Below are 12,735 nucleotides of genomic sequence, written 5' to 3'. Positions count from 1 at the left end.
AGTGGAGGAAGTGAGGGGAGGGAGGAGGGAGAGCAGGTCCTGCAGAGCCGCGGGACCTGGTGGACGATGGCCGTCACCCTGAAGGAGACGGGAAGCCCGCTGACGGGGCTTTGTACGGAAGAGCAACGTGAGGTTCAGGCTCCTTGGGATGCTGCGCAGGGAAGGGGCTGTGGAGAGCAAACGCGGACGCAGAAGGCCGGTGGGGGCGTTGCCGCAATAATGAAGGGAGGGAATACTGGCGACTCAGGGGGCAGGGGAGGCTCCGGGAATGGCTCAGGTCCCGGCCTATCCTGAAAAGCCAGCTGGATGAGACGCGCAGGTGGCCTAGACGCGCAAGACGGAACAAACGGCAGGCCTGAGTTTTGGCCTCAGCAAGGAGGAGGGTGGGGCTCGATGTCCCGGGCGATGCGGCAAAGCAGGAGCAGTTGGTTCGGGGGCAAAACCAAAACTTGGGATGAATTCAGTTTGAAGATGCGGACAAGCCCTTCCTGTGGAACATCTGGATTGAGCACCGGACGCGTGAGAGGTCTCAGCTGTAGGGGGTGTGGGAGTCGTGGGTAAATAAAAGTCCAAGGTGCATTTAAAGTCACGAGACAGGGTGGGGGGCGCCTGGGTGGCTCAGTCGGTTGAGCGTCCGACTTCGGCTCAGGTCACGATCTTGCGGTCTGTGAGTTCGAGCCCCGTGTCGGGCTCTGTGCTGACAGCTCAGAGCCCGGAGCCTGCTTGGGATTCTGTGTTTTCGTCTCTCTCTGCCCCTCCCCCACTCATGCTCTGTCTCTCTCTGTCTCAAAAATAAATAAACGTTAAAAAATTTTTTTTTTAAATAAAAAAAAGATAAATAAATGTAAAAAAAAAAATTTAAAGTCACGAGACAGGGTGAGACAGTGCAGACAGTGGGCACGGAGGGGGGACCGAGGACAGAGGCCCGGAGAGATGGGAGGACCCGGTGAGGGAAGCCTAGACCCCGTGTCTGGCCACGGGCAGGGGACAGAGCGAGCCGCGTCTGGCGAGTCCAGGAGGAATGTGGTCCCGGAAGGAAGGCGGGGCCAGCTGTGTCGGGAGCTGGTGACCGCCAGAGTGACACGGAGACAGAATTGCCGTTGACCCCAGCAATGTGGAGGCCCGTCCACCCTCGTCAGCGCGAGTCGGGTGCCGGAGAAAGCCCGGTGCCGACGGGGTTGGGAACTCTGTGCGGGAGCCTGGCCGCTGTGGCTTCTTGGGGACAGAGGGAGAGACACAGGGGCCCAACGGTGGGGCCCAACGGAAGGCCCGTCCCCTGAGCACACGTGACCGGGCCTGCGTCCCCTCCCCGTGCCTGTCGGCCTCCTGCCCTGCAGTCTGGGCCCTGAGACCGTCAGGCCTGCAGGATGGCTGGTCCTGTGGGGCCGCAGGAGGCCGCGATGGGCCCCGATGCCTCCCTGAGAGACGCGTGCCCTTGACACGGACGACCCTGCGATGCCGTTAAGGAGCTGACGCGGCTCTTTGACATCGGCACGCGACGGGTCAGAGGGCGGGCATGTGCGGTCGTCTCCGGGGCGAGAAACGGCTCCTGCCGGCCATGCCCCACGTGCCCTCTCAATGTTCCCACGAAGAAACTGTATCGCGGTGGGAGATGGCAAAGTGGAACCAGAGGAGGCAGAATCAGCAGCCGTGTTGGCCACGCCCACCCCCAACCTGAGGAAGCCACGGTAAGTAAGGCCGCTGGAGAGGACGGCTCACCTGTGACAGTGACGTTCAGGACCGCGCTGCAGACGAGGCCGTGGCCGTTGTCGGCCGTGCAGAAGTAGCCCCCCGCGTGGCTCCCGCCGACCGCGGGGATCTCCAGCTGTGCCCTCCGGGAACGCCGGCGTTTCGTCCCCAGGCTCTCCCCCGTGTCCTCCCGGTGCCAGGAGAACGTGGTGTCCCCTGTGCCTTCGGCCGCGGAGCAGATGAGGACCAGAGGCTCCCCTGCAAGTGCCCAGCCCTCCGGGGGCTGGGTCTCCAGGAGCACTCCGGACACCGGGACCCCTGCGTGGACACGAGACAGTGGGTGAGGGCCTGGGGGCAGGGGGGAGCTGGCGTGTCGGACGGGGTCACTCTCTACGTGACTTTAAGATAAGATCTACTCGTCAGCGTGGGGCCCTTGGGTGGCTCAGTCGGTTAAGCGTCCGACTTCAGCTCAGGTCATGGTCTCGAGGTTCGTGAGTTCGAGCCCCGTGTCGGGCTCCGTGCTGACGGCTCGGAGCCTGGAGCCTGCTGTGGATTCTGTGTCTCCCTCTCTCTCTGCCCCTCCCCCGCTCGTGCTCTGCCTCTCTCTCTCGCAAAAATAAATAAACATTAAAAAAAAAAGATATGTTCGCCAGCAGGTGCTGGTGTTGTAGCACATAGACTGTGCAGTTGGGACCGAGACCCTCACTAACCGTCCTGTCTCCATCCTGAGACATGAAGTCCCAGGAGAGACAAAGCAGCGTTTGAGTTTTGTCTGAGGTCCTGGCGGCTGCCTGAATCGTCTGCAGCGACAGGTGACCGTGACCTGTCTGCAGTGACAGGCGGTGGCTGGCACTGGGCTGGACCACACCTGCTTCTGGGAGCCCTGCTCAGGTGCCTAAGACGAGATGGTGATTGTATTGATCTCTGCAGGTGTGTGCGTCCCGCTCGTGGGCAGGCGCTCCCGCTCTGGGTGGCTGTTGGTTGGGAAGAGGCTACGCCTAGCCCCTCCGTAGTTCGCCCCCAGATCTGGCCTTCTAGAAGGTGCCGGCTCAGTAAGGAGCAGGGCGCCTCGTCGTCTGGCTCGCGTTCGTCTTCCCGAACCCTTGCATCGAAGTCGGCCGCTAGCCTTCCGAGGCGCTACGGTTCCCAAGGAAGGCTGAGTTTTTAGAAAAATGGTGGTGGTTCTTTGATCACCCTACCTCGCTTCTCAGGGCCAGCCGCCCCCATCGGGAGGCGGTCCCCGCCTGCACAGCGCGAAGGCAGCAGTTTGTGGGGGTGGGGGAAGCCCCCACCCACCCCCACCCCGCCGGCAGCTCTCCCACGCTCACCCTGCACGTAGACGTGCACCGGGAGGCTGAGCTTGTGCACGCCCTGGGCCGCAGCAGCCCCGCACGTGTATGACCCCGCGTCTTGTCTCCAGATGGCTGCGATCCGCAGTTCCGGGGCCCGGCTCCAGTCTGACAGCACGACCCAGCGGTCCCTGAAGAAGCTGAAACGAAGCACAGTGTCCGGCCGCTCTGGAGGCAGCTGAGTTTCGCAGCTCAGGTTCACAGAACTGCCCTCTGTGGGCTGGGAGGGGGTGACTTTCAGCTTCGGGTGTGGAAACAGTTCTAGAGAGAAGAGGGAAACCAAGGTCTCAGAGGGCGGCCCTGGGGGCCCTGGGGCAGGCGGGCTTGGCTGCTGGGTCCTGGGGAACTTCAGACACAAGGCAGGACACGGGCGGACCCCGCCTTCCCCTCTTTCCGCCCCAGCTCGAGTGCAGGGGCCCCGCGGCTCTGCCTGCCGGGGGACACGCGTCCCTTGTTACCCAGCGTAGGGACGGCAATGGGTGGGTGCCCTGTCACACACTGAGCAAGTCGGTAATCTGCATGAAATGCAAGGTTTACCTTGAATTTGAACAGACTTGGTATTTGACTTCCATGGGTGCATTTTGTCCGCACGCCCAGTGCAGTGGTAGAAGCCACTGTTGTTTGAACTTGCTCGTGGTATCGAAAGGTCCTGGCTCTGATTGGAGGCGGAGATGACTTTTCCGTTCCAAATGTACTTCACAGAGGTCAGTGTCTCTCGACTCCTTGTCTGGCACCTCAGGACCAGTGTGTCACCTTCAAACACGCCATGTGGAGCCTGGAGCACGAGCCAGCCTGGAAGCCACGCAGAGACAGGGGCTTGGTGCTGAGGACGCCCCCTCCGCTGGGTGCAGCTCGGATCGCAAGGCTTGGCTGTGTTTTTCCTGTCTCTCTTGCAGGATTCGTCTCCTACCCTGGGCCCACTCCTTCCCTCCCGAGTCTGTATGACCTGCTTCAGCGGCAAGTCGTAAATGAACCCCAAACACACCACCTTGACACCCCCCCGCCCGCCACTCGGGGGCAGAACCACAGCATGAGGATTCTAACGTGACCGTGAGCCGCACAGTGACTTTGCCGAACGCGGTTACAGATCACCCCCGACCGGCTCACCCGGGCCCCAAGCGGGAGTCACTGGGGGTCGGGGGGGGGGGATTCCGGGGAAGAGACTAGAAACTGTCACCGTGCACTGGGGTTTGCTCTGTGGCAGGCTTGTCAAACACAAACCCCCGGGGGCGAGGGACGGGGAGCGGGGTCCCTGGCGGACATTCTCCCGCTCTTCAGACGCACGTGACAGGTCAGTTCTGTCCCCTGTAAGGTGACTCAGGGACTGACTGCCTGTCCCCCAGCGCGGTCCCCATGCGGTGGTCCAGACCATTGTCTGTGAAGTGGGCAAAGCAGGACCGGGAGAGAGTGGGTGCCCCCTGAGGCAGGACAGTGGGAGGAGAGAAGGGACGGGTGTCAGGAAGGGGGAGGGGGAGGGACACAGGCCTGACGGGGAAACTCCCCTCCTCCGAACTCATCTGTGTCCCTGTCTTGTCTCTTGCAGGAGGCTGGCCAGCCCTGAGGGCACGGGCTAAAGCAGCCTCAGTTTGCAATCCCCTAAACGAATTCCTTAATTCCTCCCCGTAAAGGCACAGGGATGTCTGCCGAGTGGTGTTAGACAATGACACTCTAACCTCTGTCTCGACAGTCCTTTGAAAAACATCTACAGACAATGAGGAGCCCTGGGAAATGACGGTGTTGGAGGTCAAGGGTTAGAGCTGAGCGAAGGCCCCCAGGTCTGCCCACCCCAGGGGGCGAGGATACGCAAAACGACTTGTAAAGGTCTAAGTAATTCACCTGCTTGCTCACCTGAAGAAAAGATCATGTTCACTTGGTCACTTGGGAGCGAGTCCTGGGTCTGGCATCTGTACTGTCCAGAGTCACGGACCTCCAGGGTGTTGCCTGGGGTTTCGCGTAGCATTCTCCTCCCAAGGTACCAAAGGAACCGTTTTATTTTCTCTGGAGCGTGGAAGTGAAATACATTGCAAGTCAGGGTCACTGTCTCTCCTCTGAAGGCGACGGTCCATGGAGGATAGAGGGAAATCACGGGTTTGGACGCAGCTTCTGAGGAAGAGAGAGACAGAGCCTGAGATGGGGATGCCTGTGGTCCCCGCCGCGGCCGTCTGTGTGGGACGGACCCGAGGACCAGGCTTGGGGGGATCCCCAGGAAAGCCCCCGTCGGGAGGAACACGGTTTGCCTAGGCTCGGCTTTCCTGGCTGCATTCACCTTTGCCAGGGGTGCGGTGGCCGCTCTGTGGTCTGTAGGGGCAGGCTGGCCTTCCAGGGGACGACCCCAGCCGGCCCCGCTCTCCGTGGAAGGGCAGCCATGCGGGCTGGGCCCTCGGTCGGTCCCTCCTGACTCCCTCCTGTTACAGCCGTCTGTCTAAGAGGAGCCTTTGTGTGGAGTGGCCGCGTGGTGGGGTGGGGGCTGTCGACGGGGGCTTGGGGGGGGGGGAGTGTAGGAATTTGGGGGTTGATTATGCAATTATGGAGAAGTTGTATTTTTACCGAAACACGAAGTAGGTGTGGGATAGTGATGCTCAGACAGAGGCACACAGAGCGTGAGTGCCAGGAGCCAGAAGCTTCTCACTCCCCAGACTCAAGGATCTGCTTCTTGACAGTGGAATATGGGCCTTGCATGAAATCAGGCCCTAGGATCTTTGGAACTCCGACGGACAGACAGGAGCTGGAGTGTGTTCAGTAAGAGTTGAATTCTCCCCGCTAAAAATCAGGGAAAAGACTTCTCTCTGCCTTCCTTTTCTTTAAGAATTTCTTTCTAGCGTACGTGAATCTTTGGACACTTGCCAGTCTCACCACTGGGGAATGTCCCGCTCAGGAAGGAGGCATCGCCTTTTGGAATGTGGACAGCTAGGGGCAGAGACGTCTCCCTGCTCCAACACGCACGGCAGCCCCAGCCCCAGACTATGCAGACGTTCTTTCCTGGCGTGGCTAAGAGCCAGTTACCCCGCACAGTGGTCTTCCCAGGTACTGAGATAGAGCTCGGATGAACTGTGTGGGACAGAAGGCACCATCAGGGCCTTGTGCCTGACAAGTGACTATTTGGCCGTGGGACCTGTGTGCCGTGGGAGGAGGGGCTGCTCAGCTGAGTCAGGAGTCGAGATTCCCTGGTGCCCTGGTGACCTCTTAGCGGATGGCCTGAGATGCCCGTCGCACCCTGGTTTGACTTGTCTTCAACAACAAGTGTTTTCTTTCTCTGCTACCTCTGTGGAGAAGATTTCTGGATTGGGAGAAAATTTTGCTTTTAATTACATTTCCCCAGCAACAAACTGCCACGGAGGCACTTCCCTCTCTAGGTGTTTATTTTCTGAGTTTTGTACCTTTGAGATTGGGAGGGTTGGTCACTGAAGTCGACCCAGAATACACCACCGTGGCCTGAAAAATTATGTTGAGCTGAGGGCATTTCAGAGTAGGTTTCATATATGTTTTTTATTCTGAACACCCTTACCTGCCTCCCAGAAGGACTCTGTTATAAATCGCCCCCCAGGAGTAACCAGGAGCAGTGGACTCTTACCAGCAAAGACTAAACAGACGTCACGAAACTACCCTAATGTGCCGTCTGCTCTCCAAAGGGCCGGGGTGTCTTTCCTGAAAGCCCTTCGTTTTCCAAGAAGTGTCCTCCTCCCTGGCCCCTTTCCCTGCTCAGACGGTATCTGAGCCCCAAGTCCCAACCGCCTCCCGGGCTCGCAGTTTCTGTGCGCCCTGGTAAGAAGGGAATACAAATCTTTCTCCTGCGAATCTGTCTTTTGTCTGTTTAATTGGCAGTCCCCAGTGAGACACTTAAGGGGAAAGAGATGTTTTTCTTCCCTGAGATGCTACTCACCATTGGAAACCTCCACCCACACTCCCTTCCCCTTTGTGGCCTGCTGCCTGGGCCAGCAGTTTGTTGGGCTAACCTCTCAGTGTTACCGAGGAAATACGATTGCAAAGTGACCTCTCGCATTCTGCCTGAGATGCAGGAATTCATGACTTTGGGGACAGTTACCAGCCAGTACTGGGTAGGGAGATGTCAGGGGAATAGAGCCAGGAGAGGACCCCCCCACCCCCTGCCCCCAGGGGGGGGGGCGCTGGGAGTGGTCTTGCCTCTATGGTGAAGGAGCCAAGCTTCCTGGGGGGTTGGGGGGTGGGGAGAGCTCTCATGCGGTTTTGGTTACCTCCCTCCTCCCCCAACTTCCTGTCGTGCTGCCTGAAGCTGGGGCCCCTACCACGTTTAAAAAATCAATATGAGACTCCAGCTTTGTTCTGCAGAATTGCCTGTGGTAATCTAAGTTCGGTGAAGTAGAAAATAAGCCAGATTATTTCCATGTGCAATATTCCATTTTTCAAAACCAAAATCTCAATCACGGGGGCATGCAATTTATCATAAAATCTTAAAGTGGAATCACCGTAGACGTGCTTTTTCGTTAATGCCTTTACGCTCACATGAGGACTGTCCACATTTAAGGACGGCTGCAGACTTTAACCATTCTTACCTTTGTCTGCAAGAATACCCAAATAGATCTTTTAGTTACACCCGAATGTAAAGGGGATGCTCTCCCTGTGTTGGGGGCAAAATTACAGAGTAATGGGAATGCTTGTTTTAGATGAAAAAGCTGATGTTCTGTTTGGTGATGCAAACATTCTTGTGTCTCCACAGACTTTTTCTGTCTCTCTTTAGAGGATCGTACAGGCTATTCCATGTTTGCAGTGACCATGGATAGAAACCCCTACTGTCCGTGTTCCTGGGAAGCATCTGGGATGGGAAGGGGGGACTGGGCGGCGGGTCTTGTACCCGAGGGAAGGGAAACCTTCCGCTGGCGTGTGCAGCTTGTTTCTCACTGGTCCGCGGACGCTGTCCCCTGCTGTGTGCTCAGAGAAGACGCACCTCGTCGGGGTCTCATGAGGTTTGGACTGAGTCAGTGAGCTTAACCACATCTAGTGGCTGATCTGAGATACTTGGTGTATTTTCTTCTCCATCGTAGAGCATTTAGCGAAGTCTGGCCAAGTGACAATCTCTTCCCAGTTAGGCAGGGTTTTGTGGGAGATGGTCCGTGTCCCCTGACCGAGGGGGACGGCCACAGACCCAGGAACTGCAGGGGACAGTGTACATGAGGGGGCCGTGGCTCCTGCTGGCTGGGGCCGGATGACAGCAACCAGCCCCCCAGGATGAACTCAGTGGTTCTGAAGGGATTTTTGGACAGCTCCCCCAAAGCCTGGTCTTCCTGCGGACCAGCAGGGCGGGGGCTCAGAGGCGACACGATCTGAGCCGTTACCAGGAAAACATCTACACAGCCTGCGGGACTTTGGGGTGGAGAGCTTGCTCATGGTAGGGGTGGTGGTGTGTTGGGCCAGGAAAGGTGAAGAGGCAGAGATGTTTGCATCCTGGGTGCCCCTCACCGAGGTCCCAGCCTACCTCTCGCCTTCCCTCCCAAGCTTCTGTGCACCTGTCAGGGCGGCCAGCACCCCACATCAGGTGCGGGCACGCCCCTCCTTGACCTCTGTGACATGCGCCCCAGCCCTCCCCCTCCATTCATCTGACGCAATGGCAGGTATGACCTGAGAGCATGACTCTCCGGCTCATGGGGTCAGAGTCATAGGACAGGGTGACGTTGCCCTGCCTGTGTCCTCAGGATGGGGATGCGGGGACCAGGTCTCCCCTTAAGAGCACTCCAGACGGAGGCCGGTCACTAGAATATCTAGAAACGGAAAAGAGGAAAGAAAGAGGGGGCCTACTTACCAAGCTGTCCGCAGACTGGAGCTGTAAAGAGAGGTGAGGGTGAAGGTCAACGCGAGGCCGGAGCTGAGCCCTCCCACCCAGAGAGCCCCCTGCCGGGGCCCTGCTCCAACGAGGGCGGGAGAGGCGTGCCCAGCCCCACCACCCAGAGGAGTCAGGGGACACGGTGGCGGCCAGAGCGCAGGAGAAAGAAGGCCTGGACTTCAGCGGTGCGATGCTGGGCGAGCTACGGAAGCCCGAGCCTCCCCTTCCTCATCGGCAACACGGGGACCACAAAGGGGACCTCGTGGTCTTGTTTCAGTGGGTGAAATTAGTAAGTCTTCCATTACTGGCTGCTGTCACTGTCCATTAAACGTGAGCCTGGCGGGGCGCCCGGGTGGTGGAGCCTCCAGCTTCGGCACAGGTCATGATCTCAGGGTTTGTGGGTTCGAGCCCCGCGTGGGGCTCTGTGCTGACTGTGCAGAACCCGCTTCAGATCCCCCGTCTCCCTCTCTCTCTGCCCCTCCCCTGCTCCTGCTCTCTATCCAAAATAAACAAACCTTTAAAAAAATACATAAACAGGAGCCTCGTGTGGCTGCTGCTCAGATCTGGCTTCACCATCTCCTTGCCTGGGGGCTCTTCCCTTCAGTATCAAGAAAAGGCAGGTCACACCCTGAGGAAACCCACCTCCTCCTTGAAGCCTTCTCGGATGCCTCTGGGCTGCAGGGTCCTCACTCTGCTCTAGGCTCTAGTGAGCCATCACAGCTCGCTGAGACTGGAAATCCGATATGCGGTGCGGCTAACAGCACGGTTCCTGCGAGTGTGGCCTTGACCCCTGACGGCCGCTGTATGGAGCTTAAGGGCGAGAGACTGTCTCTGTGCCTTGGCTCCCATATCGGCAAGGTGGGATTTATCGTAGTTCCAGCTCACGGACTGCTAGGAGCTTGGAGTAGGCTCACACATGGGGTATTGTTAGAAAAGTATCTGGCGTGGTCGGGGCTCAGCAATTAATTATCAATTGCCATCAGCGAGAATTAACGACTGTCACCACACATTCTCTCAGGAGTCATCGTGGAATATTTTTGTGGTCTGTTTTCAAGCCAAATGCTTTTGCATTTGTACTTTGAGTTCCTCACCAGAGTGCCGGCTCTTGGGGACAGAGACCGTGTCCTCTGTGTCCTGTGTTCTCCCCCGTGCCCACGATACCCCCTCGTTCACTGTTTACCAAGTTCCCATGATGTGCCAGCCTCACTGATAACTCTGCCCCTAGTTAGGGTCTGGAGAAGCAGCTAGGAACAAGAAATGAGCTTAATAAATATTTAGTGTACAAGTGACCGACTGGTCATTTGTATTAGCTTGTGCTGCTGGGACATTAATGCCTCACTTGGACCAATATTGAAAAATAGTACAGAGGTGGAGTGAGTGGGGGGGAGAATCCAAGGGAAATCATCTTATTTCCTGTCTTGCAAATATCAGAGCAGGGCATGACTGTAAGATTCAGAGAAGGAAATAACTGTCTCAGTAGAAACTCATTTCTTTCTTTCTTTTTATTAATTTTTTTAAATGTTTGTTTATTTTTGAGAGAGAGAGAGAGACCACGAGCAAGGGAGGGGCAGAGAGAGAGGGAGACACAGAATCTGAAACGGGCTCCAGGCCCTGAGCTGTCAGCACAGAGCCCGACGCGGGGCTCAAACCCACGAACCGCGAGATCATGACCGGAGCCGAAGCCGGAGGCTTAACCGACTGAGCCATCCAGGCCCCCCGGCAGAAACTAATTTCTATGTTGGCTCACATTTAGGACATGTTCCCTTCGCACAGATTTAGGGCTTCTGTGATCAGGGAGATAACTGAATCTAACCGTGGATATTTTATGTGGTGAAATAGGCCCACGTCGGGAGTAGGAGGAAATTTTTCGTAGGCATTTAAAAGCAAGCAATGAACACACTTTTGGAAATCATTCCCCAACCCCCACCCCCCCATACCGTTCGATCAACACCTCACCTCTCGTTCATTTCCTACTATTTTGAAATAGGAGTGGAACCCATTTGTTTAGCAGCCCAGCGGGGGTGGGGGGCTTTTGCTCGCGGAGAGGTTCGGGTTCCCCCGAGAGCAGAGGCTTCTGCTCGCCCACTTACCCAGGACCAGCAGAGATGCCCACAGGAGCATCGGCGCGTGCTCTGGGATGCTCTGGGACGGACGGACGGGCCGGTCCCGGCGCTGGGCAGTGAGTAGAGCAAGGTGCCTCTGAGTGTGGCCGGCTGTGATAGCGAAGTGAAAAGAGGAAGTACAGGAATGTTTCTTAAAATACCAGCAGCACGTTGCCCAGGGCCAGAGACTCTCAGTGATGACAGTCACTGTCTAGCAGAATAAGTAGTGCTCACACTTCGTGGTGTCAATGGCGCCGCAAAGCTTTCGTCGTCTTAGTCTCAGAAGCTTCCAGCCGCTGCCTTCCAGGGAACCTGCGACACGTGCTCTCTCTGCTGCCAGAGGCCAGGCAAGACTGCAGACCTGCTGTGAATCACATAATCCAGGGACGTCCTCGAATCGGTCCGGAGCAGGAGAGGTTCTCCTTTGAGGCCGAAATGCGCTTCTCTGACCTCAGGGGCCTCCGCCGGACCACCTCCGGCCGAGCATCCACATGTGACGAAGCATCCGAATCACAAGACAGCTCGCGCTCCGTCCGACACATATGAAAATAGCCTGACTCATTTTCTCAGAGGAAGCTACAAACTTTGATCTGATTAGCAGGTGGACGGCAGACTCAGTTATAGCCCCATCTCGCTCTTCCTGGAGAATGCACTGCCAAACTTTCCGTTGAGGGTCCTGGAAGCTAGAGTTTGTTTACAGGAATGTCCTGACAAACGCACACGGATTCTCTAGCTGTAACTTACGCGGGGGGCCGGGTGCTGGGAGTCCAGGGGTAAGCAAGAGTCAGTACGCTTTCATGGGAAGGGGGCAGGCAGAAGAGCCAACAAAGGGCTCAGTACAGAGTGAAAAGCGCTGTGAGGGTCCAGAAGGAGGGAAATCTAACCCAGGGCTGGGGAACCGGGAGAGGATTCTCAGGGGAAGTAACAGCCAAGTTGAGGTGTCTTTCCAGGACTGAGCAGTGAGAATGGACCAAGGTGGATGGCACTCACCATCACCATCATCTTCATCCCCAAGACATCTGTGACTCGGTGACCCTTGATCCTCCTGTGAGTGGCAGATAGCAGACAGAGGACAAAGTATGAGTGATCCACATTGCTGTAGCACAACATTCCACGTGCCTACAACAGCTCCTTTCTCTAACTTGGGCTTGTACTGAACATCACTCGTGCTCCGGGCAATGTCCGTGACCTTGGAAGTATAATAAGATGAATAAAAGACACTTCTTTTAATGTTTTTACTTATTTTTGAGACAGAGGGAGACAGAGCATGAACAGGGGAGGGGCAGAGAGAGAGAGGGAGACACAGAATCGGAAGCAGGCTCCAGGCTCCGAGCTGTCGCCACAGAGCCCGACGCGGGGCTTGAACTCACGAACCGTGAGATCGTGACCTGAGCCGAAGTCAGACGCTCCACCGACAGAGCCACCCAGGCGCCCCTAAAGACACTTCTTTTAAAGACATAAAATGTTGTAAGAGCCATGGCAGCCATAGACATAAGGCACCGTGGGGACATACGGGATGTCAAGGTGGCGTTCAGTCCTTCGTCACCTTAGCCCCCTGATCTTGTGCCCCGTCTCAGTTGCCTTCATTTGTCTCAGGAAGGCTGAGACGAGAAGAACCTGGATTCGAATTCTGGCTCTGTTTCTTATTAGTTACGTGACCTTGGTCAGGTGCTGAGTTCGCCTCCTCAGGCCTCAGTCTCGGCATTGCTACAAAGGGGGTGAAAATAACGTCCGCTTTGGGGGATGTTGATATTGATGCACGTGGGATGCAGTAATGATGTAGAGCTTGTGAGTCAGTGCC

General features: G+C 56.8%; 1 protein-coding gene and 1 long non-coding RNA gene across 3 annotated transcripts in view; one reads left to right on the top strand and one right to left on the bottom strand.

Annotated features, from left to right (window-relative positions):
• FCRL5 (Fc receptor like 5) overlaps positions 1-11,434 on the bottom strand; it is a 77,024-nt gene extending 65,590 nt beyond the window's left edge. For both annotated transcript variants that reach the window (XM_049634734.1, XM_049634735.1), the window contains exons 1-2: positions 10,923-11,434; positions 8,812-8,832 (exon numbers count right to left, since the gene is read on the bottom strand). In XM_049634734.1, the coding sequence (XP_049490691.1) occupies positions 8,812-8,832; positions 10,923-10,953 (52 nt within the window). In that variant the 5' untranslated portion in view covers positions 10,954-11,434. The remainder of the gene's footprint in view (positions 1-8,811; positions 8,833-10,922) is intronic.
• Positions 825-5,510, top strand: LOC125925652 (uncharacterized). Its single transcript, XR_007458892.1, has 3 exons — positions 825-2,029; positions 3,110-3,234; positions 3,741-5,510. It is a non-coding gene; the product is annotated as an uncharacterized LOC125925652 (long non-coding RNA).
• Positions 11,435-12,735: the final 1,301 nt, after the last annotated feature.

The sequence above is a fragment of the Panthera uncia genome, chromosome F1 (genome assembly GCF_023721935.1).
Source record: "Panthera uncia isolate 11264 chromosome F1, Puncia_PCG_1.0, whole genome shotgun sequence".
Lineage (NCBI taxonomy): Eukaryota > Metazoa > Chordata > Mammalia > Carnivora > Felidae > Panthera > Panthera uncia.
This window is presented reverse-complemented; position numbering and strand designations above follow the sequence as displayed.